At 44.5% G+C, this 27,646-nt stretch overlaps 1 protein-coding gene across 1 annotated transcript in view; it reads right to left on the bottom strand.

Moving 5' to 3' along the window:
• The window catches only part of PLXND1 (plexin D1), a 138,333-nt gene that overhangs the window by 85,466 nt on the left and 25,221 nt on the right, over positions 1–27,646 (bottom strand). The window contains exons 2-8 of the mRNA XM_032784260.2: positions 20,164–20,340; positions 16,164–16,295; positions 12,702–12,802; positions 11,763–11,892; positions 9,309–9,483; positions 7,688–7,796; positions 5,722–5,824 (exon numbers count right to left, since the gene is read on the bottom strand). Coding sequence (XP_032640151.1) covers positions 5,722–5,824; positions 7,688–7,796; positions 9,309–9,483; positions 11,763–11,892; positions 12,702–12,802; positions 16,164–16,295; positions 20,164–20,340 — 927 coding nt within the window. The remainder of the gene's footprint in view (positions 1–5,721; positions 5,825–7,687; positions 7,797–9,308; positions 9,484–11,762; positions 11,893–12,701; positions 12,803–16,163; positions 16,296–20,163; positions 20,341–27,646) is intronic.

Here is a 27,646-nt window from a genome sequence, read left to right as displayed (position 1 = left end):
AGCTGGAATATTCAGCACCAATAAGGAGATCAGAGATGGATGTATCTTTTCCACTTGGGATAACATTTTCAACAGCACCTAAGTGACTTAGGAGCCTATGTCTGACTGACTTTCAGTGACATGTAGGCTCCTCAGGGCAGATTTTAAAAGGTGTTTAAATTGGAGGTAGGTGTTTTTGAAAATCCTACTAGGCACCTATCTAGAATGTTAAGTGCCCAAATACCTTTAAATATCGGGCTCTAAGTGTCATTTTTGAAAATCAGATTCAGATGCTTCTGAAAATTTTACCTTTGGGGTTTAGTCCTTCATAAACCTTTTAAATTATTGTTACATATTTATACAGCACCTACCATCTGAGGATGTCAAGGAGTTTTACAAAAAGGAAACAAGTCTCACTGTTAGGTAATATTATTATTTTCATTTTCCAGGTCAGAAAATTGAATCACAAAGGAAAAAAGTAAGTGACTTGCCCAAGGTCACACAGCAAACCAGTGTCAGGGGAAGGTACAGCTCCCAGGAGGTCTAATTCCTAATCCCTCGCTCTCACCACTGGGCAAGGCTTCTTACATTCTCCATGATTAATCAGCATTGTGACCCAATGAAAAGGGCCCATATAATTGAAAAAAAGAGGGCATAGCTTGCAAGCAGAGTGTATGTATTTATTTGCACACACAATTACGGCAACTAGGCACACAAATCAGGAAACTGTGTGTGCGAAAGGTCATTTATGTGCATGCAATAGCCTGATATTCATGTGCAATTGTGCACTCAAATGTGGGTACACACTGGCACACACGTTTTTTTTTGATGATTTGTCCCTTAAATAAAACTAAATTCATATCCCTGAAGCATCGTTCAAAGACTTGCTCTACATTTTTCAGTAAGTAACAGCTGTAAACTCAAGAGACTCAGTGATTCTCAGATGCATCCAAATCTGGAGACAAATCCTCAGCGTTCTTACCCAGCTTTTATTCTGTCCCTACTGAGGCAAATCTCCCACTGACTCCAGAGGGAGTTTTGCCTGTGTAAGAACCTCAGGATCTATCTCACTGAGCCTTCTGGAGGTGATTGTCTTTGGCAGCATTGAGCTCATCTGATTACTTTAATCCTCAGTGGTTCAGGCAGTTTGTTCCTTTGATAGTTCAAGGATTCTAGAGGCTGAAAAGCTGTGAGGCGAGGCTGTGGGCAAGGGGTCACTGAGACTGCTATACTTTCCCTAGAGAAGCAAAATCAAAACGATCAGGCAGTAGGTGTAACATACTCTGTGAATGATTTTTTCCCTGGAGGAAATGGGGGGGGGGGCGAACATGAAGCTGGGGTTTTGAGTTTCCCTCCCCTGTGCATTCAGGGCTGTACAATTCAGGCTTTGTGGAGATACAGGGCTGGATTCTGCTCTCATTCCTAGCAAGGCAGTGTGAATCTAGAGAAGTAAGTCCACTGAAGCCAACAGAATGACTCTGGATTTACACTGGGAGCGGAATGTGGCCTGCAGAAGAGAATTTGCCTGTGAATGAGGGACAGGCTCAGGATGAACACTTAGCTTATCTCTGGATTCCTTTTGTGACCATACAAGATTGTCATACACTGTACACCCAGGATATATTCTGTGGGGCAGTGTATGTGACTGTGCGCTAACTAGGGTGACCAGATGTCCCGATTTTATAAGGACAGTTCTGATTTTTGAGGATTTTTCTTATATAGGCTCCTATTACCTCCCACCCCCCAGCCCAATTTTTCACAGTTGCTGACTGGTCACCCTAGCACTAACGCAGGCAAGATTATGAACACAATGTAATGGTTTATTATTTTGGAAGTGACTTGCATCTCTTATTGGGTGGAGAGATGTGCCATGAATCCCTCACTGAGGGTTAATTTTAGAATCACAGGCTGTCTGGCTATGTTATTTCTAAGGTATCCATCACAGCAGTGACTGACACTAATTTATAGTGCTTGCACAGGCAAAACTCTCAGGGGTTAAAAACCGAACAAGAGCATCAAGATCCGACCCACAGACATTAGCCATGGAAAAGACTTTTTGGGTTAAATGTTGTCAACCTCTCTCTTTCAGTGCAGGATTGTTCCCTGGAGTGTACTGGCTGGTGTTTTGGCCTGTTTATTTTTAAATTCAACCTAGTTATTGTTGAAAAAAGGTCCTTAATATTTTTTTTTTTAAGAAAAGTGGAGTATCAGCTGGCTTGGGGAGCTGAATTCATTTGATGCATATATCAAGAGTCCATTGTGCTAGCTGCTTGAATGCCCTTGACTGAGAGGTTTTTGTTCATATGCATATTTGGGGGGATCACTGTTTATTCAAATACCTGCATTCACATGGAAAGAAGGATATTCATGAGTGTAATGAATTTCACCATTAATCACCAGTAGGAAAAGAACACAGCGTCTTCAGCACTGGCCTTACTGGAGCAGTAGAAGACTCTTATCATCTGTGTAGATCAGCCACTAAAGGGGGACATGATACACTTACCTAGTGGTATAGGAGCAAGAATAAGGCTATGTCTACACCCGTGTTCCCTCTAATTTTTCCCACCTATGTGTGGAATGAATTTTGATATGTGCACAAATATAGAGGTGACATGTGACACATGAGGTGGGGCCGAGGGGCTTGGAGTGTAGGAGGGGGCTGAGGGCTGGGGCTGAGGGTTGGGATGTGGGGGTATGAGGGCTCCAGCTGGGGGTCCAGGCTCTGGGGTGGGACCGGAGATGAGGGGCTCAGGGACTCCTCCCAGATCTCTCTCCCTGCAGCAGCACCTTGACTGGTGGGGAGATGCGCCTCTGCCTGCTGCAGCAGCTCCAGGGCTGGGGCCACAAGATAGGCACCCTTCCCCTGGTCCCGGTAGGTCCAGGCCGGGGCTGGGTTTGGGCCAGGGGAGGGGCAGCATGAGGCCGGGCTGTCTCGGCTACGATTGGGTCCAGGCTGGGTCACCCTGGCCGCGGATGGGGCTGCGCTGGGTTGTGCTGCCCCTGGCTGGGGCCAGGCCGCAGTGCTCCAGCTGCAGTGCCCTGGCTGTGGCTGGGGCAGCTGGGCCATGGCAGGTCCGGACTACAGGAGAAGCTCCCCAGCCGCGGCGGGTAAGGAGCCAGGCTAGGTTGGGGCTGGGCAAGGGGTGCCCCTCCCCTGGCCGCGGCAGATCCCCAGGAGGTTTCCCTGAGCACCTGCGTGGTGCTGAATAGGCTGCTGCTCAGCTTACAGGGAACTTAGGTCTATACTAGAGACCCTCCAGTGGCACAGCTGTACTGATGCAGCTGTGCCACTGTAAGATCTCTCATGTAGCTGCTCTATGCTGATGGGAGAGTACTCTCCCGTTGACATAATTAAACCACCCCAATAAGCGGCAGCAGCTATGTCAGTGAGAGAAGCTCTCCCGCCAACTTAGCGCTGTGCACACTACCACTTATACCAGAGAAACTTATGTCTATCAGGGGTATGTTTTTTTCACATTCCTGAGCGACATAAATTTTGCCAACATAAGTGGTAGTGTAGACATGGCCTAAGTCACTGTTTACATGTATTTATTTTCCTTTTTAGAAAGCTTCTGTCATACATAGAGTCCTGCATGGATACAAAATTTGTATCTGCATCCAATCCACAATCTGCAAAAATGGTCTGGGGATATAAACTGAGCATTTGCAGATTTTCAGGACTCTACTCATTCAAACAGCAGTAACAACATCATGTGATTTAGTGACTAGTCCCACACACAGAATAGCAAAGAGTCAAAGGGTCAGATTTTCAAAAGAGCTCAACATGTTAGTGCTGAGAACTTTTAAAAATCTGGCCCAAAGTGAATGATTCATGAACAAAGCAGGGGCTACAGATTTATACTGTTCATTTAACAATTACAAAATGCTAAGAGATTTGGAAAATCTGTTCACAGATGAGTCACAAGCAGAGAAGAAGGTTAAATCTGCAATGGATATTATTCTCAAAGAACGATTTGACTGGCTGTGACTCAAAAGATGCATGAAGCCTTTCATACTGTTTTTATATGGAAAGAACTGTATATGATAAAAAGTTGCAATGTATCGGTCATATCTGCCTTCCTTCTTTAATGAATTACATGAGTTCCAGAGATTTCCACAAAGGGAGGCAGGGTATGAAGGGGCATGAATGGAAAACAATCAGATCTCTGAGGTCAAGCCTGGAAGAGAGAATGGAAAGTCTAATATATGGCCAAGGTCCTTGTATAAAGGTAACAAGCAAGGGGAATCTCTGTCTGAATGAGCCTGAAAGAGGCTCAGAGTGCTAGCACCAAAGAAATATTCAATTTAAAATGTCAAAGCTTGGCTTTGAGGTTCAATAAATTGATTGCTAAAGGCCAATTTTATTTAAATTAGCTTCAGTTTAAATTTCAGAAGCTTGAGTATGCCAAGTTTCTGTGTTATTCGGAGCTGTAATTTGGATAAAGGCGATTTTCTGCACTCGCCAGTGGCGCTCTAGTAAAATAGCTGCCATTTCATTAATGTACCACAACAGCCTAGTAAAAGCTAAATGAATTGTAAGGTATTGCTAGATTTATTTTATTGCTTAAATCCAGGCATCCCAAAGTGTGTGGAAATCAAGGCATTGCTCCAGTTTGAACGATAATAAAGAACCCAGGGACAAAGCCTGCTGAAATAACCAGGAAAGCTGAACATGTACACTGGAAGAATCCCACACAGGAACAATTCTTTACTCTGTTACAAGATACACAGACACACATAGCTGTGTCAACGACAAGAAAACCAGAGGTGAACTGACGAAAGGTGTTGGACTGACCACCCAGGAAACTAAAGTCCACTTTTTAGCTGTAGAACAGGTACAGCTCAGGTCAGTTTCCCCCACAATGCTTCCTCCTCAATAGAGGGACCACTTTAAGAATGGAGAGGGCAGACTAGACTCCATCTCAATACAATTTTTTATGCCTTCTGCTGAAGCTGCTAACATAGGTGCTAGTTGGGGCCAACAGGTTATGTAATGTTGACACTTATCTACTAGAAGCAGGACTGAGACCACAGAACCACTTTGCACAGCTCACTGAATAGCCTTTCACTGTAACCACTTTCAGTCACTACCTGGAGACGCCATGTGATCAAGCACACATACGGGAACTAGCAACTGCTCGGTTCTAACCCTGGCTCTGCTACCAGCTCTCTGCATGCTCTTGGGTAAGTCACTTCACCAATCTTAGCATCAGTTTCCACATCTGTAAAGAGAGGGCAAGAATACTTACTTACCTACCTCACAGGGGTGTTAATCAGTGCTGCATAAATGCTAAGTATTCTTGCTACTAATTGGAGAGAGATTCAAATGGTGACAGGCTCTGTATCCCATCACCAATCCAGACAGAAGCATTTTCAGAACCTGTGAGCTTTCTAGTGTCTAGAAAGCCATTACTCCTGTGCACTAACACACAGCTTTTTATTTCAAAATCTCAATGCTCTTTAAAAAGTGCAGGAACATTATCTTAATTGGGCAAACTGACGCACAGAGTGAAGAAGAGACTTTCTGAAGGCCACACAGCAAGTCAGTGACAGAGCCAGGAACAAGCCTCAGTCTCCTGAATCCCAGCCCCATAGCTGACGCCATATATATTCAGTAAAGTATTCTAAACCCAATGGCATCTGGTCAACACAGGAAATTCCTCCAGGAAAAGACAGAATATAATAACAATAATGCAGCAAGCTTACAAAATCTACAAAATCGCAAAGCCCAATGTGCCTTACATTCATCTTTAGTGAGTCCTCACAATCAGAGTAACTGGAGACACACACGTATTTCTTAGTGCACCAATAACACTTCCATCTGGTCGAGAGGCAGCTGGTACATCTGAAATGCATAAAAAGCAGGTGCACTTAATTTTTAAAGGCCATGCCGATTTCAGCCCCCTCCTCAGAGCCCAACGTCAGTGTCAGTTTATAGTTCTTCACATACCTGTAGACTCTGTGTTCTCTACGTTATGATCCCTAGGACAAATTCATTCAGAGAAGGCTCTGCTCATTCTATCACTCCTTTTATTGTCAGGGCTATGCTGAGGCCCAAAAGCTCTTGAGGCTGTTCCCCTGATTCTGCATCAGACTGGCCCTTTGTGGGGAATGACCTCTCCACAAGCAGATAAAGGTATCAGTTCCATTAGTAAGTTCACCCTGGCTCACACAGTCAAAGCTTCCAGACCACAGAATGACGTTAGGCAGACAGTGAGTATTTGAGCCCCTCTCCCATTTTTTAAAATATGTCTTTTAGACCCTGTAAATTTTCCCTTTAAATCAGATGATGCTAACTTTTGTGGTGGCTTTTTCAATGGCTTTGTGAAGAGGCTGTGGAATCCTGCACTGACTGGGTCATTGGGTCACATCATTATATCCTGTAAATGTGCATAGAGTTCCATGGGTTGAAACCAGCATCACAATCTCATTATATCCAATGAGAGATACATAGCTATTCCCAAGCAGTTCTGGAAATGTACAGGATGGGAATCAGCGTGTCAAATGCATGGATTATTTGTCTGTTTCTGTTGTTTAACCGTTAGAATCAGAAGACAAATGTACCTAGCCTGAAGGCTTTCAGCAGAGAGTTGGGAGCCAAGTATACCTGGCTTCTCTTCAATCCCTTCTTCTCCCTCTAGCCTGACAACTGTCTGGCTCCCTGCTCCTAACTCCCTCCTCTCTCTCCAATGAGGTTCCTCCAGCTTTCTTAGTCCTCTTTTGGACCCTGCCAGAACCATTGTAGCCCTGCCCCATCCAGCAGCCCACAGCCACATGCTGCTGGTCCATATCACTGCACAGGGTTGCTCTGGGTTCCAGGCCAGTTTGTCTGCACCCCAGGTTTAACCTCCTGCTGTGATTCCCCCTCATACTCTGCTGGTTTCTGTCTTGAGGAAGTGGTCAGAAACAGGTGGTGGAATATATCATGAGGTCAGCCACTAGATGATGGGCTTGTTTCTAGGGGACATGGGGGTGGGATGATGACAGGGCATTTGGGAATCTGAAGGCATGAGTACAGATCTGTCCTCACTTCCCAGCAGCAAGAAACCCTCCGTCTCCTTGGCACAGCAGCCTTTAGATACCTCCACTAAACCCTTGGAAACTGTCCAGTCCCCCAGGTATGATGCTTCCAAGGTCCCCTGATACTATGGTGATGGATTCTCTATAAATACTTTAGATTAGATTAAATGCAGTAGACTGACTAGATACATTCGATGCACACATAGATTAGCATGAGGGTGCTAAAGAGTTGGAGATTAGCCAGCACCCCAAGGGTTAACACAAAAAACTTTCAAATCAAAATATTGTTCATGTTTTTTTTAAAGAAAAAGATAAGCCAGGCTCCATCAAAATGTCCAGATGGCTTGAGAGGCTGCTAGGACCTTCCTGTATAAATCCCTGGCAATCATCATCCTCAGTCCTGCCAAATCCTGCCCAGGACTCAAACGTCCCGCTGGCAGGGAGGGCGTTTCCGGCTCAGTTAACCCCACAAGAAAGGACCCTCAGATGATGCATATATACCATTTTGAATTGCTCAATTTACATCTGTTCCCCTGGCACAAAGATTTGGGAGTTTCAAGCACCATGTTCTAAAGTAAGACACTGCAGAGCAAGCTACTATTTGTCAACACCCTGCCTTCTCCCCCCACTCTGACCTCCCCCTAAACTGCTTTGACTGCTGTAATTTATGGAAGGTGAGATCACTTACGCTGTTTTGGGGTAAATATTTCCAGTTCTTTTGCAATCATAGATGGTGAAATTGGCCCAGACAATATTTTTCCCGTTGACCCGTATTGCAGTTTGAACAATCACATGGTCTGAAACAAGCAAGCCAAAGAAGATTGGATCACAAGAGAGTTTCTATTTTTTGCTCAATCTTACAGGGCAAGACAAACTTCTGAGTAAACAATATCCCAGCTGCTGAAATTTTTTCTCTGGGGTTTCCTCTGGGTTGCCTCACAGAGTTCATATGTTTCTCCTCATTTAGCCCCCCTAACTTTAAACCCCTTGCCCCCAAAGTTAAATTAGTATCTTTATCTACACTTAGTCCTAAGTGGTATTTTTAAATATGTTTATTAAATCCGATTAGTCAATATGTTTTAAAATCTCATTAATTTTCTCAGTGTGGACAAACCAACAGAGAATGGTGAAAAATCCCATTTTTGGATACCAACATTTGTAAACTACATTTCTCCTACTATTTGCTTAATTGCTTAATTTTTTGAAATCTTATGATAAACACCCCTGGGATGAGAGTCAAAACCTCTTCCAAGAAGTGCATAAAAATCAAAAGAGAGGCTTCCAGAAATTGGCTTGGACATTACCATAAACAACAATAACAAAGCAGTTCAATCACTACCATTCTTCCTATAACTGGGGAGAACATAAATGACATCTTTTAAAACTGCCTAATATGAGTGGGATTTTCAAAAGTGCTCAGAGTGTTGGCATAACTCTGGTCCCACTGAAGTCAATGATTAAACCCCCATCAACTTCAGTGGAGCAGTTAGACCAATGGTGAAGACTTGTGAAAATTCCACCCTGAAGTCTAGAATGTTTAGGTCAAAATTTTCAAAATTGGCTACAGATTCTGGATGCCTCACTGTTTGGGTACCCAGCATGACACAATCTGGGCCTGATTTCCAAAGGCATTGGGCGCCCATCTCCCCTGACTTCAAGTGGGACTGCAAATGTGCCTATGAATGTCAGGTCCTAAGTATCTCATGCTGAGCATCCAATTTTGGAGGCATCTAAAGTTAGTGGGCAGGTTTGAAGATTTCAGTCTTAGTATTTTGGAAAGAGCAGCATGCAGATAATAGTAGTAGCATTCCAGAGCTGTCTCAGACCACACTTCACTTTTTCTTTTGGATTTTTTTTCCAAAATGTATTTTTGAAAGGAAAGTAAAATAGTAATGATTAGAAATAACAATAATGCTATTATTTATAAAGAGCTTAAACTTGTAGATCTCTGTACTCATTAAAAGAAAATTAGAAAACAAATTTTATCTGGGCAACATAAGCAAAACCCAATAAGTTACATACCTGAACTGGTTTTTCAATTCCACCAGTAACAATAGATGGATTTGAAAATATTGATTGACAACTCATGTTAGGATGGTAAAAAGATTTCAGGAACTTCCAGCAGTGATTATAATGTGACATTTCATATACTAGAGAAGCTGCTCAGCTTTCCTTTTTTCCAATGTTTTCTATAAATAGTATTATTTGCAAAAAATGACTTTAACCCCAGAATCAATACGACAATTACGAAAATTAATTCTATAAAAGAAGTTTTGGAATGTAAGTTGAGCCCATTTTCCATTACATACCTTGATTGGGTGGGAACGCGGGATATTTCTCTCTTGGAAGAAAATTACAATAAATAAAATAGTTTACATCATTTCCAGGGACTTTGGCGACAGTGTAGATATTATTTCCATAATCACAAGACATCTCCATTCCACTGAGGCTCGGGATGTTCCCATTTATTTGGATTATCATGGCCTTAAATTTGGACAAAAAGTTCAATTATTGCCATAGAAAGTGATTTACAGAGTTGGACAAGGTGAGTGAAGCATATGGACTAACCATCAGCAAAAATGTCCACTGACAGCTGATTTTTCAATACACTTCTACCTCGATATAACGCGACCCGATATAACATGAATTCGGACATAACACAGTAAAGCAGTACTCTGGGGGGGCAGGGCTGCGCACTCCGGCGGATCAAAGCAAGTTCAATATAACATGATTTCACCTATAATGCGGTAAGATTTTTTGGCTCCCGAGGACAGCGTTATATAGGGGTAGAGGTGTATCTATTTTGTCATATGTGTCACACAGTGTACAAGAAATTACTACAGTAATACACCTTTGTCACTACAGAGTTCCATTGTTTCTGTAAGTAAATATATAGGGTATGTTTATAGTTTGACACTCAGAACTACCCATGTGCTTTATTCAGATGGTCGTCCAAAGACAAAGCCAACGTAAGAGCCCCACTACACAAATCTGAATTGCTCCTTTCCGTCTGGAATGTGCCACCTAGCCCACTCCAACCTAAGCACTTTACTGGTTCTATCCCCACTTTGTCTTGGAGCACACCTCTTCCCTTTGCAGCAGCAGCTCCTTGTGGAACTTCAAATACTGCCAGGGTGGGATTATGCCCATGAAACAACAAGAGGAGAGTGGGGCAAACTTCTGGATCTGAAATTCTTGAACTTTGGTAAAATTCTAGTCTGTAGCCAAACCTTCAGGCCGATGACTAGCTGTGTTCTAGGCTCATAGTGAGAAGACCCTTCTGCCCCAGTAAGGAGTCCATGTGATCCTGATGCCCTCCACCCCGCCTGGGAGAGAGGAGCCTCTGAGGAACTCAAGGAAAGGGGGAAGGGTAGCTGCTCTAACTTATTGAAGTGTGTATTAAGAGGGCCATTCTGGTGGAAGGGGTAGAGGTGATTGGTGGAGAAAATATAGCTCTGCACTCCTCCAAAGGGAACTTCAAATGCATTTTGGGTGGTTTATTTTTTGTTGTGAAACTTTTTGCCTAAAAGCAGCTGCAGGAATTGAAGGTTTTGAGGTACTGGCTTTTCTTTTGTACATGATCTTAAAATAAAACCCCAATGGCTAAGTTCTCTGCAGTTGTGACTCCATGGCACAGTCGATAGGGTTATGCCAGCAGATCGTTTGGCCCCAAGCCTTTGCTTCAGAAGAGCCAAATGAGAGTTTTCTGTGGCTTTGTGGCTAGGACTGTGGGTCCCAGTTCTGCCAGACCCAGACTCTGAACTGAACATCTCCCCTGAGCTCTGGAGAAGTTTGGAGATGCAGCCAAACTCTGAGCCTCACACCGATCTTGAAACTTAATTAAAATACAAGTTTGCTGCTGATACAACATTGTGAAGAAAACTCAGTACATAGTCAAGGACCCTCTAACCCAGCTGTTTCCAGATGTGGTGCTTCAGGTTTTAGGGACTGGTACGCTGAGTTCCCTCTCCCCACCTGTGCTGGGCACTGGTCCATTTTGCTGCCTGCTTCCCACTCAGCAGCTCATTCCAACACACTGGAGCTGATCAAAGTCTTTTAGATGAAAATTATTTTTTTTTTGTTGAAAAATTTCCTTTTCTCAAAACCAAAACTTTTTCCATAAAACCTATGACATTATCAAAAAGTTTAGCAAATTTTTTCATTTACCAGAAACTTGGTTTTTGGTAAAGAAACCATTTTGATACAAATTTCAAAAATAGTTGATTTTGATATAAATGTTGGTTAAAAAAATTATAAAAAATTTCATGAAAAACAGATGAGTTAATTTAGAACCCCAAGAAAGGGAACAACTTCAAAATTTTATTTTATTTTTTCAAAATTGTTTTTCCTATTTTTTTAATGGGCAAAATTTTTAAAAGCATTCAAGTGACTTAGGAGACTAAGTCTCATTTTCAAAAGTGACATAAAGGCATTTCGGAGCCCAAGCCCCATTGATTTTCAATGAGACTTAGGCACCTTTTGAAAATGGGTCTTCTGTGCTTTTGAAAATTTTGCCACAGTTCTGTAATACACAATGGGGCTTGGGCTGCTCCAATGACCAGTCTCACCACTGAATGGGAAGCAGTGGACAGTAGCTGGTACCAGCTGGAACATGACATGGGAGTCTGGCAAACTGGTATTATTGCCCCCAAAATGTTTGGAACCATTATTCTAGCTACAGCAATGACATCTGTGGACACCGAGAACAGATGGTGACCTGTGAGCTACAGCTATTTATTAACCTGTATCCACATTAGGTGTACCTTGTTGTCATTGTCAATATTAATTTCCGATGGCATGATTGTCATTGAAGGACACTGCTGCACTCCCTCACTCGCACTTGTCCAGAAATTTGGCTCAGTGGAATTAACACACTCGTGCTGCAGAGAACACCTGAAACAAACAGAGGCACAACTTATGGTGGGATGCCTATCGAAATATTGATAAAACTGTTGTGACAATTACAAAGAAGGTCCTGTAGAAATCTGGAGACTTCCTCCCATTTCTCCAACTTCTGTGTATCAGCCTATTGTGCTACTGCTATGGTTAATGGCTACAGTTCTCATGATATCAGCATACCACTCCTGTTAGCATCAATGGGATGTATGTGTATGTGATGGAGAGAGATTAGACCACAATGACTGAGTGCAGAATAAAAAAGAAATAGCTGTAATGTACATGTGTGTTTGGTCAAAAATCCCGGACCTGATTTGGGAAGACAAGTTTAATTTTGTGGCCTGATTTCTGGGTATGCATTGAATTGTGCCCAAAGGTAACTGCAGCCGCCAATGACGGAACTGAGCTTTCTTACTAGCCGTTTGCACTCACAGTCAAGTGATCGGTTTCAGAGTGGTAGCCGTGTTAGTCAGTATCAGCAAAATCAAGGAGTCCTTGTGGCACCTGAGAGACTAACACATTTATTTATTCATTGATTAAATGACTAACACCTCTTCTTTGCGTTCACAATTAGCTGTAGTCATAAAAATGCAGATGCAATTAAGTGTAAGCAAAGAAGTGCACTCTCACAGCTTGAGACTTGGTTGAAACATCTTTAAAAGGACTGTCCTGTATTTGGTAAAAACTGGGAAAGATCAGGCAAAGGTTGTAAGCTAGCATGGCTGTGCAGCAAACCATCAATCTGCTGAAACTCTGAGGAAGAAGTCCAAAGACAATCACCCAGGAGAAGATACAAGAAGTTCTACCTGGTCTCCATTGTACACCAACCACAGTAAGCATCAGCTGCAGCCAGGCACTCTGTACATGTTGTATACTGGTCACAGGCAGCCACCTTCACACGGGTCATCTGTGCAGCAAGCAAAACCCAAAGTCACTATCATTCCCAAGGTATCCAAACGTTTTCAGATGCCACAAAAAAACCCAAACTCTCTGGTGTGTGTGCACTTCTTGACAATGGAAAGGAAACCTCTAGCTGAGACTAATGAGGTACTGATGAGACATACACGTGGTGAAACACTTTGAATAATAGACTAGATAATGTATTGGGATATGTACTAAGAGGGAACAATCCTGCCTTGGCAGGGTTAGACTTTTCCATTACTCCAATTTATGGTTCTGTGAGTAATGGGAGCACTGGTGCAAACAGAAGACTATATGTCCCTGTTTCTTGTTAGCCAGCATCTTCAGCATAACTGCAAGATGGGGGACAGCAACATTACTAAAATATAAAACCCCTTTGATGGTTTAGATGGGACCAGTTTTTGTCACCATTTTACCACACATTACTTGGGTCATGATAAGTGTGAGTATCTCAAGATTTCATACTTGCCAGACCCCTTCTAGAAGGAGGTGAACAATGTTTTTCTATTTATGAAGTGACCAGAATTTACCTAGGAGTACAAAATCATTCACGTGTAGGTAAATATGATTCCTGGAAGAGCAAGTAGGTCAGCAGTACCTCTGGTGACTTGCTCTGTAAGAACCACTTGGAAGGGGAGAATGCAGTCATTTGTATGCTTTCTTTCCTAGATTTTTAAACACTTGGAAAAGAAGACTGCATGGAGCTTGATAATTTAGAGTCTGACAATGCAAGGTGCTGAGAGCCCTCACTTCCCAAAAGGTACTCAGCATCTCAAACAACCAGTCATCTGGGCCAGTTTCTCCTTTCCTTATCCTCAAACACATGCTGTGCACAGCTTCCACACATGCTTGTCAAGATTCCCAAGATGTAAATTCCATTGGCAAAAGGAACTGATCTGGTCTAATTTAAGGAAAGGGCCAAGCTATCTGATCTGAAGTTCTGCACACGGGGGTTTTAGTCAGCCCAGGATAAAGTCCACAGCAGGTATCTTTTTGTGCTCCAAAGTGTTTGTGAGGTGTTTAAAAGGTCTGAGATATTAGCTAGACAGGCACCCTGGGAGAGTTAGGTGAAATGATAATGGCCAGTCTGCAGGGAATTACAGCTGGAAACATATAAAATTAGTGGTTGTGTGTCTGTTTCAACAAATTAAAATGTAATTCAGGACAGACCACCACAGCTTGGAGCAAGAATTGAACTCTATTCCTCCTCAGTTGTTCACTTAATAGAAGGCAAGGAGACACCATTTGTTTCTTCCTGCTGTGGAATTTTCAGGCCTCTCCAAAGAGAGAGCCTTCCATGCTGGATAGTGCCCTCCTACGAGATGAGGTGTGTGAATTTTTAGGTACAGTGAAACCTGCCCTGAGGACCAGCTCCAACAGGCAAACCATTTTCTTGAGTGACCCTTTAAAAGTATCCCCAAAATTTCTAGTACAATGTCATCCTGCTTTCAGATAAAGCCCAACGTCTACTTATTTTTGCCAGCCCTGTAGGTAATTGCTTAAGGCATGTTTCACTGTAGCTTTCACCTTTAGTTGCATAGAGATGGGTGAACCAGTTTAGATAACAGGAATCAACCTCAACCCTGGCCCCAAATTCCAAATAATTATTATGAGGTTTGAAAAAGTTTGGGTAACTTTTTATTCATTTTCACTAAGGGTACGTCTACACTGCACGATTATTTCGAATTAGCTTAAACCGATATTACAAAACAGATCTAATAAAATCGGTTTAGCGCGTCCACAGTGGGATCACGAAATCGATTGTTTGCGTCCATGGTCCAAAGCTACCATCGATTTCAGGAGCGGGCAGTGGGGTAGCTGTTCCTCCAGCTTCCATAGTTCCCACTTCGGGTTGAGAGCACAGTGCCTGATGGGCAGAAAACATTGCCCGGGTGGTGCTGGGTACAGCCTCACCTCCCTTTGTGAAGCAGCAGACAACCCTTGGCACCTTTTCCCGGAGTGCATTGAGCAACGCCATAGCACAGCAACATGGACCCGAGATCACAAACGGTATCCGACCGTTGTTCAACACCTCGCGTACCTCTGCCAGCAGCATTCATACACAGAGGGTGACATTTAAGTACTCAGGGAATTATTTATTTACTTCTCTTCACGTGCTGGGGGGGGGAGAGACTGACGAGCTGTTCCGTGAACACGCAAGACCGTGTATTAAGCTACAGACATTGGGCGCTCAGCCAAATGCAATAGTTTTCAAGGACTGCTGGTGAGACTGGTAGCGTAGTCCTCATTACCCCTCCTCCCTCCATGAGCTTCCGTTTGAGTCTCTGGCTTCCGTTACGGTTGTCACGCACCGCTGTGTATCCTGGAGTTTATTTTCAAACGCTTTGGCATTCCTGTTCTTAAAGGAGCTCTGATAAACAGATTTGTCACCATACAGCTATCAGATCTAGTATCTCCCGTAAGGTTCAATGCAGGAGCTACTTTTGCATTTGAACTGCATCGCCACCCGTGCTGATCAGAGCTGGACACGTGAAAGCAGGAAGTCATTCTAAAGGTCTCGGGCTTTCCTGTTTACCGCACTCCGCATCCGAGTTCGGATTGCGACCAGAGTGGTCAGTGGTGCACGTGGGATACTCTAGGGAGGCCAAATAATTCGATTTCCGCCACGACGAACCCTAATCCGAGTTATCACTTTCAAATTTAGCGCTACTCCTCTCATCTGGAGAAGTTCCGAAATCGATTTAAGGAGGCCGTTTAACTCGATATTAATGACGACGTCGTGTGAACGGGTACAGCGTTAAATCGGTATATCGGCCATTAAACCGATTTAAAGTCGCAGTGTAGACCTGGCCTAAGATTGAAGCTGACATGAATCATGCATCCAACCCCCTGAAATTTGGGAAAGTTCAGATCCAGAACTAAACTTTGCAGCTGGATCTGGTCTCAGTAATGGGTCAACGCAAACCTCCAGATCCAAGTACCCCCACATTCGGTGACATTTGGATCTGAACTTTGAGGCTAGGACCTACCTCTACTTTTCATGTCCCTCTGCATTTCCAAGTTCTGTTCAGAAGTGCCCGTACCAAAACTTTGGACAAAAGGCTATTCTCACAATATTTCTAGCCTGGCCAGAAGGAAATGGTACCAGAAATCTTGCAAAGAAGTTTGTTCCTATGTGACTTCTAGCCCAGCTATATAGACCCAAAAGGTATGCATGGTTCTGAAAATGTTTGATCTAAACTTTGAAGTGATTCCTAACCTTTACAAGTCTGTTCATTACTGGTATTAAAAGAATATTTCTGCTCCTTTCTGTTCCTTAAGCCAATGCTGATTGTAAATATCATATGAATGCATTTTGCCAAATGTATGGAGAACACAAGTCCTACCTGATAGGAAGTCATGAGATAGAGGTAGCTGGAATCAGAAGGATCAAACTGCATGATGGGATGAACGGATTCCCCATAAGCCACTGAAACTGACTTCCTGCTAATAATCTTCATGGCACTGTTCAGATTAATCTATAGTGAGAAAGAACCATTTGTTGAGATCAAACATTGTTATGGGGGAGATGTTTTTCTCACTTTTTTTATAAACTCAGAAGTAAAATGGTAACTAATAATGCCTTATATTTTCACATCAGCTTTAATCCCAAAGTGCTTCATAAACTGCACAAACACAGCACTACTGAAATGCAGCCACCAATGGGGGGGAGGGAAGCAACTCTGCCTGGAACACAGAACGCTTGTGAGGGGAAGTGAAATATTGGTTGGTGACATGATCTCCATTTTTAATTTCTCAGGCCAAAGACTCCTACTTAGCAAGCTGCATGGAACTCCCTTTTTCTGCCATGAAAGGGTGAAGATCCTGCCACCGCAATGACTTACAGGACCTAATTCCCATCTCACACTGGTGTTATGTCAGTCTAATTCAGATAATCTCAATGGAGTTACTCCTGATTTAAACCAGCATAAATAAAATCAAAATTAGGTCTTCAGACATATGCAGGCAAATTCATTGTTATCATTATTATCACCATCATCATATTGGAAAATTATTTTATTTCCAAATCTTTATTGAATCAGTTATGCTCAGAAAAGCGTTATTTGTATAACAGCAGCATTCAGAGGCCCAGCTCCGGCTGAAGCCCCATTATGCTAGATATTGTACATATACATTGCAAGCTACTAACTAAATAGATAAGAAACATGGAAGAGAAGAAATATTATCATCTCCATTTTACACATGGGGTCAAGAAAGATTAATGACTTCCTGAAGTCACACCAGAAGTCTATAGATAGGAACTTAACCCACATCTCCTGACTCCCAGTTGTGGTGCCTTACCCACAACACCATCCTTCCTCTCTTCAGCTAATTTCCCCCCTGCCCCTACAAGCTTGGCAGTTGCTAGTGTTTTTCTTCACAAGATATCTCTCTCTGTGGGTCCTGATGCCTCACAGGCCTTGCTACACTAGCCTTTTTGCCCTTAAAAAATTCCCACCAATGCTACGCACTGGCGTAGCTCCACCAATAAAAGCATTGGCAGGAGACCCAGTACAGACAAGGCTGCAAACAGTGTTACCATTGTGTAACCCTCAGCACAGGGCTGGGTGACATGGTGGTAATAATGCTGATGGACAGCGGACTAGCTACCTAGTCTAGAGCTTCCCCTATTGCAGCTATGCTGGTGTTGCAACAGAGGGAAATTTTCAAGGAAAAGGATAGTGTAGATACGGCCATGGGGAGCTCTTATGCTTTTGGACTGGAGCTGACTAGACCTAACCTGGTCTAACTTCTGAGTAATTCAGCAAAAATACCTCTGGATCCGTGTACTGGGTTCCAGCACCTGACATCAAGATGACTCAGCAGAAAATCTCTGTATCCCCAGGGAGGGTGCTAGGCTCTGCCATGCTTTACACTACACTGTAATCTCAGCAGCTTTGAAAGCATTATTTTTCCAGTAAAACTGTCTTTATTGTGGCACAGATAATGGTCCCTATGATATGCCATCCTGCAGTGTGTTTGATTCCCCATGTGACTGGCAGCCATCATCGCTGCTGGGGGAGATGGTCCAACACTACTTCTGCCCTCCTGCCATCTTTTCTTGGACAGCAAAGATCTGAATTATAACCCACACAAAGTATTCTGTATGCCATGCCAAGTAACAAAGAGCCCTGAAGGTAAAAAGGCTTCTGGTTACGCAGCTGTGTTGCAGAATTAAATTATAGCTATCTGAGCAAATTATCCCGGGTAGTCAGGAGCCTCTCTCTAATGGACATTCAACAGATAAGGCTGCTTTCTCTGAAATGATAATGGAAGCAGAACTGTTAATACTGTGTGAACAGGAGCTGCATGTGGGATGTGTTTTCACCCTTGGCCCTGTGCACCTGGCTATGACGTCAATTGCCTACCACCCTGTTGGATTACCTCCCCCTCTAGGCAAAAATGAAACCAGAGAGCTTCTCTGAGATCTTTCCCACTTTTCTGCCAGGAGCACTTGGAAGCAATGAGAGAAATTGGATTCATTTTCTCTTCTCCAAGTATTTTGATCCAATATTCCAAATGATGTACTATTAGCTCCGGGCTGAGATAAAGCAGATTCCAGCCATGTCTCTCCTAGATGGTCTTTTTCTACTCTGTGGGCTTACTGAGGTAGGGACTTCAGTGAACTGCTGCGATTGGCTGGAACGTAAACCTTCCCTTGGCAAACTCTAAGCACTGAGGATATTGAAACCTTGGCCCTGCACCTTGGCTCTTGACTGAGGCCAGTACATTGCCCGACATTGTCTTTAGTGCATTCTTTCAACAGAGACACAATATTATATGCATGGATTCACACCTGCTTCAGAGTTTAGCATTGGGGAATGATCACTCAGTGATTCTTCAGTCTATAAGGAGCTTTTAAAAACCATCAAATCAAGGGAAGAATTTATTAGGACATTGCTAATAAAAAATGCTGTACAATAGCATTTCAACTGCAGTCTTTTGTTTCTACAGTATATTATGGTAAATACAACACAATCACATTGTAGCCTTAAATACTGATTAACAGATACAAATTACCGGGCAACGTACATCATTGTATAGATTAAAGTAACATCCAGTTACTTCTTTATTGCAGAATGAAAGCCTGTGCTCAGAGAGAGCTTGTCAAATGATATTTTTGTTTATTACTGTGAATACAGTAATGGATAAGTGGGCTGTACTGAAAGTCCGAATGACTGAACTCTTTATTCTCAGTGCAGTTACAGCGTGGGCAGCACCAGTGCACACTTCCTTCACATTGCTATGTTAACGTGCCTCAGCCCTGCATGGGAAGGACCACTTATCAGGGTCCAGTAGTCCTCCCTTGCTGCTGAGGCTGCCAACAAAGGTGCCATGTGATGGTGGTTTGAGCAAGATGGACACCTCTCTACTGCAAACCGGACTGGGACCAGGGGCGGCTCTAGGCATTTTGCCACCCAAGCACGGCAGGCAGGCTGCCCTCTGTGGCTTGCCTGCGGGAGGTCCCCGGTCCCACGAATTCGGCAGTAGCCTGTGGGAGGTCCACCGAAGCCGCGGGACCAGCGGACCCTCCGCAGGCATGCCACCAAAGGCAGGCTGCCTGCCGCCCTTGCTGCGACCGGCAGAGTGCCCCCCGTGGCTTGCCACCCCAAGCACGCGCTTGGCATGCTGGTGCCTGGAGCCACCCCTGACTGGGACTGACAACTTATTTCACACAGGCCACCAAACAGTTCTGAGATGATCAACACTAACAGCACTTTTCTAGTGCGTTTCACCCAGGTATCACCATTTGCCCACATTACCTGAATCTCCCAATTTCCCTGCAGCCAGCTCTGCGGTGGAATATATCAGCTAGTTAACCGTGCACAGTGATGTGACATAACATTTGTAGGATGGTAAGCAAATGTATCCAGCTGAAATTGCCTGGGGAATTTAGGTAGGCAGCGTGCAAGTTCAAGTTGGCATTTAACCAGGACACAAGTAGGAACAAGCCTATTCTTATGAAAAATGTCATGAGATATTTAATGACCACAAGAGGTCAAAAACTCTGTTTTATTCCTCATCTGAAAGAAGACACTTCCAGTAGCACACTGCCTCATATTATTATGTGGGGTGAATCATGGAAACCACTTCCTGTTGCATCTAGGAGCAACCTGGTAGTCACCCATCCAAGAAATGAGCCAACCCATCCTGCTTATTTTGGGAGGCCTGTAGAACTACACACTGTGAGGTGGTACAGAAAAAGCTTTCAGTTACAGCCATCCTGGGTACTATATAAACCAATGGTGCGAGAGGTGAAAGGCTCCAAACCCCACCACCCATCCCTTAACCATCAACTCCCTTCAGTGCTTCATTCTTATCTCTCTAGTAACATGCTAATTTTACCTTCAGGAGTCTTCCATTCGCTGTGCCCAGAAACACAACGGTGTAATTATTAACACTGGAAACGGCCACTGAAGTGAGGCCCTGGTATTTGAACATCGGTGTTGCCTTTATGGGTTGCAGGATGGCCAAAGGGTGCTGGAGATGGGCTGCTCCACAGTCTAATTGCTCTGGCTGAAGCTGAAAAGAAACATTCATGTCAAAGCGCGGCAATAAAATACTTCTCACTGAGAATATACCCTCTGAACAAAACAAGCCATTGAGGGTTCTATGCCTTACCATTGGATGGTAAATAGGAAATATTAGTGAGTAGTTACAATTGAGAAAATGGCTCTAATAGTGGCACTTTCTTACTCATTAGATCTGCTTGCTGGGGGCCAAATCCTGACCACTGCACAGGCTCAAGAAAGAGAGCTTTGGGCTTCATAGGAGCTGAGGGAAGAGAATCCTTCTGCCCATACTGCAGGGCACCAACAGAGTCGCTTGGAGATCGTCACTACAGCTTCAGGTCTCCACAAGTGTCTAAAGCCTCTGCATTCCCTACATCCACTTGCCAGAGCCTTATTCCTGAACCTACTATGCAATCCCCTTTGGCAATAATGTGGAGAGAGCCCCAAGGTACTCAAGAGAGCCGAGTTCCCTGTCCAGCCTCTGCATGATTGGGATGTCAGTTCCACGCCTTTGAGACCTCTCACATCCCTCCTGCAGCTCACAGGATTTGTTCCTGAGGGTATGTTTACACTACAATGTAAGCCCAGGGTTAGCAGAACTCAAGTTACCAGACCCAAGGTTTGTTAATTTAGGGCTTGAGCATCTATACTCATTTGTAACTCCAGGTTAGGCATTGTTGAACCCTGGGGTTTGCCACTGTGGAATGTATTGAATCATTCAGACCTGAAGACAGCTGGCAAGCAATTGCAATTTTCTCTCTTTTTCTTTAAAATGAAAGGGTAGCCACAATTGTTTTTAAATAGAGTGACCCTGAATAGCATTTTCAGATGAGCAAACTTTGCTGAGATTGAGGGCTGTAAACTCAGGGCCCAATCCTGCTCCTACTGAAGTCAAGGGCAAAGTTTACACTGATTTTAATAGGCTGGATTCTGATACCCCTAATCATGTTTAATAGTACATCACTCCATGAATGGCCCATTGACTATCTTTGGAGTAAGGTGCTGCTAATTGTCAGTACGGGTGTCAGAAGCTGGATCGGGCCCAAGGCTACAGCGGCACAGACAGGCCGCAGGATACTGGAATGGCAAAATTAGATCAGAGCAGAGGGAGTGAAAATTTTAAATCTTAAGGGTTCCTGGTCGCCCTATGGCAGCCCAAGGAGATATTAGAGCCCTGGGCAAGGAATTTTCTAGCATCCTCCTTCGTCTGAGTCCAGAGAGAACACGCAGGTGACAATAGTTAGATTGAAAAATACTTTTACAAAAAATTAACTTCCCTTGCACTCTGTCTGCAAAGCTTGTTATCCTCTACGATCTTTATAGATCCTCTTTGTTTTGCTGTCCCATAGGCCAGAGAGACTTGCTGCTTTAAACTGTGTGTGTGGGAAATCCATCCACGTAGTTTAAGTCTTACACAACTCAGCTACTTCTCATCAACCCCCACATGCTGCCTGGCTGGGGTGGCTGCCTAACCACAACATGGCAAAAAGCCCTGCAAGGAGAGGAATCAGCTTTGGAACTTCCTGGCTCAGGGATACTGAGAGGGGAGGAGGGGGTGGCTGGCAGTGAAGCAGTGCTGAAGGAGCACGCAATGAACTGCAGGCCAGGCTGGGTCACAGAGGGACCTGAGACAATCCAGGTCAGAGACTGGGTTCCTTGTCACTGATGGATCCCCATTGCTCTCTATCCCTCTGAATGGCTCCAGGCAATACGACTTTATGGCTAGAATGAGGTTTGGCGACAGGGTGCATGGCCTGGTTAGTGGCAGAGGGAGAGACTGCATAGGCGCCGACTTCCCCTCTTTAACATGGGTGCTCGATCCCCGCTCTGCCCCTGGTCCCACCCCCACTCCACCCCTTCCATGAGGGCCTGCCCCTGTCCCACCTCTTCCCCACCCCCATTCCAACTGCTTCCCCAAAGTCCCCACCCCAACTCCGCCCCCTCCCTGCCAATATTTAAATTCCTTCCCCAAATCCCCACCTCTGTCTCTTCCCCACCTCTTCCCCTGAATGTGCCATGTTCCCGTTCCTCCCCCCACCCCAGAGTGTGCTAACAGTGCCAAACAGCTGTTTGGTGGCAGCTGGGTGGGAAACACTGGGAGGTAGGCAGAAGAGGTGGGGCAGGGTGGGAGAGGGGAGCTTGGCTTCTGGTGGGTCAGAGCATCCACTAATTTTTCCCCAGCCCCGGTGCACACATGGAGTCAGCACCTATGTGGTGAGGCAGGTGGAACTGCTCCAGGGATCCTGGGGAGAACACACAGGAGCTGCTACATCCTCTCAAAGGGCACAAAGCATGCCCCTGCCTCCTGCGCTGACAGCACAGATGTGTACAGTTGCAGAAAGGGATGGCCAGGCCACTAGTCATGCTTCTTGCCCCTCAGCCATGTCCCCTCTGGAGCACAGATTGTCTCACGCTGCCTTGCCTGCCATCCCCAGTGCTCAGGTAGTCCAAGAACTAGATGCCCCTTGCAAGCGGAATATTGCCAGGTCCAAGCATTCTAAAACCATGAGTCAATCTCTAAAAAAAATCATGAGACTGACTTAAAAATAATAAATTTGGGTCATTATATTTACCTCCTGGTTCAAAAGCCTTTGTGGATTAATGTTTTTAACTTTTTCTCCACAACCACAATGGGTAGAAACTTTCAATTTAAAAAAAAAAGTAGCTATGATTCACCCAACATAGCATGACTCCAGGAGCTGGGGCTTTCAGTAAAACCAGAAATAACACAAGAGCTGGCTACACCTCATGGGTTTGCAAAGGATTGGGAAACGACTCCCCTGCACTTTCCCTCTGCCATTGTGCATGTGGACATGAGCAGCCACAATGTAGTCCTTCCTGATGACCAAAACAATGCTGGGATGGGGTGGCCAGCACCATACACAGGGTTTGATAATTGGAGAGCGGTGAGTCAGTGATGTGAGTGCACTGCCCACCACAGCTAGCCTAAGGCAGGGGGGAGTTCCACCTCTTCATGACACCTTGTGAAACACAACCCTAGGGTGACCAGATGTCCCAATTTTATAGGGACAGTCTCGATTTTTGGGTCTTTTTCTTATATAGGCTAGTATTACCCCCTACCCCGTCCCAATTTTTCACACTTGCTGTCTGGTCACCTGCACGGCCCACACTTCCCTACCCTTGCCTAAAGCTTTGAGTTGGACATCCCTAAACTAGGAGAGACTTGCCCATGTTACAGCTTTTGCTACAAAACCTCAGCTGCCAGGATTACAAAACTTTTGGCAAGCAAGGGCCCAACACCCAAGTCTAGCATCAGGCCAGCTCCCTTGAGTTCGGAGTCTGGGAATCCCCTCATTATAGCTCCATGCAGAAACCACGCTGAACTGTGGTTTCACTGACAAGGATGGCATTTTCAATGGAGTTTCACTTTGACCTTTCAAGTCTGGTTGAAAAGCAACACTCGAGTGGAGTAAAGGCCAAGGGGCTGAATCTGCAATAAGTTAAGAACAGATCTGTGCAAACCAGAGATGGACCAAAATGCCCTTTTCCACAAAGACAAAAATTTGGTGGTTCAGATTAATTGGAAACTAAAACTGGGCCTGATTTTTCCTTGTTTTGCACCTTGTGTCACTGATTACAGCTGTGGAAAGTGGGTGTGGAATGCTCCCATTCTGATTTGTTAGTGCTTTACACTCAAATAACAATAAGATGAGCAAAGGCGGAGAACAATTGGCTCCATATATGGTTTTGGTTTTGCCTAATTGGAATTTGGCCACCTGGACCCATCTGTAGAGCAAGCCAACACAGCCAAATTCCCCCAGCTTCACTAACGTTGCCCTCAGAGGCTCTTTCTCTGCCACACAGTACCAGTATTTGGAGGCCTGGCAGGGCTTGCACAGATTGCCTAATTCCTCCAACACATGTCCAAGATTTATGACCTTTTTCTCTCTGACTCCTGAGCGATTCTCCTTACCATTTCTTCCCTGACAAGGTGGATGGATTTGACAGCATTCAAATGTCACAACAGCAACGCTGTTAAAAATTTACCTGGAGACTCCCCCACAGAGGCTTTTATGCAATGCCCTGGCTGCACCTAAAGCCTTTTGAATGAATGGTATGTTTCTACAGACATTATAATGTCATCTGTGGTGTCATTTCCATTGCTCATCTTGACGCAAGAAGCCACTGAAATGCCACCTCTGCCACTCACTGTTATGTGGCTATATATATGTCCAACCGTAACAACAGCAGGAAGGGTGCAGATATGTATGGGGGTGACCTCCAGCTGTTACAGTAGCCTAAAAGAAGAAGAAATCAAGGTCCCAGTTCTGCAAGGTACTTAAGCACGTGGCTAACTTTAAGCTTGGGAAAAGTCCCATTGACTTCAACAGGGTTACTTACACATTTAAAGCTGGACATGTGTTTAACTACCTTACTGAACTGAGGCCTAAATGCAAACAACTCCTTCAGAATAAGACCAGGTGGTGCTGATTTAAACAGACCAAATGCTGGGGTCTGAAGATGCCTCTCTCTTATTAGCATACTGCTTTGGGCCTAACAAACTGCAGCTCATTCAGTGCTGTCTATCGGGGTCTCAAATCTGAATGGAACTCTATATACACATGAACCTCAATAGCCGCAATATGCTGGGTGAAAGAAAAAAGCAACTTTACAAGTGCATTACACTTTGCTGCTTTGACAGGTTATTACCATTATTTTATTACAAAATCTTTAGTGCCAGTGTAAGGAGCTGCTTGTGCCACATAGCAAAAGTTGACAATCAGCCTGCTTAGAAACATTCCTGCCTGAAGAGTGTATCTTTACTGTAGATTATTAGTTCCTTTGGGTTTATTAACAGAAATGGGCCCAAACCAGATCCCTGGGTCTGGTTACCCCCCAACTTTGGAGGAATTCAAATTCTCAATCCTGCTTTGCTTCTGGGCCCATCCCTAGATGCTAGTGGCCAAATCCTGAGCCTATCATGCTGAGTAACTAGGCTGTGTGGGCTGGGGTCTCTGTGGAGCTAGGGTTGCCAATTTTGGTTGGATGTATCCCTGGAGGTTTCATCACATGACATAACCTTTAATTAAAGATTAATCTTTAAGTCCTGGAGACTCCAGGACAATCCTGGAGGGTTGACAACCTATGTGGAGCTAGGGAGGGAAGGAATACTCTCTCCATGGAAGGGAGAGGCAAAAGTGCCCTCTGTGGCAGCTGCCTCAGCCCTGCAGTAACCTCTACAGCTCCTACACCCACTGCTACACAGCTGGAATCTACAGTCACAGATGTAGTGCTTCCCATGTATAGCTGTGCAGTAGGACATAGGTAGCACAGCACCCACTAGGCTGGAATGGACTCTCTAGGGACTCGGGAGCAGTCTGTTCTTTGGTCATTCCAAGTGCCAGGTCAGGAATCCTGAGCAGATGTGTCACCTGCACAGTTGGTGTCATCAGGACCGGCGCTAGGGTTTTTCGCGCCCTAGGCACACGGCCATTTCGCCGCCCCGCACGCCACTCCCGCGGCTCTGGTGGAGCTGCCACAGCCATTTCTGTGGAGGGTCCGTTGGTCCGCGGCTCCGGTGGAGCTGCCACAGCCGTGCCTGCGGGAGGTCCACCAGAGCCGCGCAGGATCAGCGGACCGTCCGCAGGCATGCCTGCGGCAGTCCACCGGAGCTGCGGACCAAGGGACCCTCCGCAGGCACAACTGCGGCAGGTCCACTGGAGCCGCCTGCCGCCCCCCCTGGCAAAATGCCGCCCCCCGAAAATCCTGGCGCCCTAGGCGATTGCCTAGTTCGCCTCAATGGAAGCGCTGGCCCTGGGTGTCATCGCTGCCATAATCTTAGGGTACGTCTACACTGTGATTGCAGTTTGTGTAGACATAATCTTGTTGGTTCGGGTACCAGAGCAGTGAATCTGCAGCAGCATTAGCTCCCGTGTGGGCTAGCCTGTGAGTAATTATCCATGGTTTGAGTCAAGTCTATACAGCCCGCTGTTGCTTCACTGCTTCAAGACCCCAGATAGCTAGATTACAGCTAGCTCAGGTATGTCAGCTCCAGCTTCTGCAGTTGCACCTCATGATTGCAGAGCAGACTCTTGCTTAGAGATACTTTTAGCAATTCTATGGCAAAGACCTGCAGTCTTGTCCATGCACATGTCATTCACAGGAGAATATTCCCTTCTTGAATAATCCAGGGAAATCTTAATTCGCTGTCCAGAGTAAAAGGCTTGCAAACATTTTCTAGCATTCATCTCCACATTGCTGTTCAAACACAAGTTTATGGCCACAAGCTACAGACTAAATTTTGTCCAAGAAAACCAACATGATACTTGGTTCTCCCTCCCCCACTGGCAGACACCATGGGTTCACTAGCTTTGTTGGTCACATCAGACAGGAAGTAACAAAGCCTGATCTGAAAAACTTTTCTGCTGGAGCATGTGCCAAAAAGGGGGCAACATATACTCAAGAGTTCTGGTGCAGTTTGTGAGCAACCAAGCTGAAGGGATGAAGTGCTGCAAATATGAATGATTTTGCTGAATGTATTTTGCATTTTTACACCATTAGGTTCTGTTAAAAACAATCTCAGCCCAATCTCCTAAGAAGTGTTTATATTTCTCCCTGAAACTAGACAACACAATTCCCTTTTAATATGCAGAGAATATGACAAGCCATTTATTTTTCCTATTAATAGACCCTTCTATGTTCAGCCAAACTTTTACCAAAATATATCTCATCAGATACAAGTATTTGTCATAGTGATAGTAATTATCCTTAGATTTTTCATCCTCAAAGCTTTTTACAAATATTAAGTACCCAGAGATCATTACACAGAAGTGTGGTAATGCTCATTTTACAGCTAGGGAAACTGAGGCACCGAGCAATTAAGTGATTTGACCAAAGTCCCAGAAGGAGTCAGACACACACCTCTTCAGGGAAACAGTCCACTAATATCATAGCATTCTCTATTCTTGCAAATATCACCCACTCCAATTAGAAGGATTTCAGTCTTTCCTCTTGCACATTGCAGAGCAGAGTGGAAGGTCCTTTCTCTTCTGTGTCTACATCTTTGTAAATCGTAAGTTGCTGAGCTAAGATAGTTGCCAAATGGTTAATGGTAAACAGGATGTGGCCATTCCAATATAGACAGAAGTTTATTTGGATTTGCACACATCCTTCCTCCCTAAAACACCTTTCTTCAGATTACATCATCTCCTCCAAAGGGAAGCCATCAAGGACAGGAAGTGTTCCCCTCACTTGGATTCTTGGGTGGGGTCATCCCTTCTGTTTTTCAGTCTGTAAAGTGCAATACCAAGATGTACTTTAGCTTTGTTATTTTATGGTAAAATGGAAGTGTTCAA

The sequence above is a fragment of the Chelonoidis abingdonii genome, chromosome 17, assembly GCF_003597395.2.
Source record: "Chelonoidis abingdonii isolate Lonesome George chromosome 17, CheloAbing_2.0, whole genome shotgun sequence".
NCBI lineage: Eukaryota > Metazoa > Chordata > Testudines > Testudinidae > Chelonoidis > Chelonoidis abingdonii.
The sequence above is the reverse complement of the archived record's forward strand: the minus strand, read 5'-3'. Positions and strand labels throughout refer to the sequence as shown.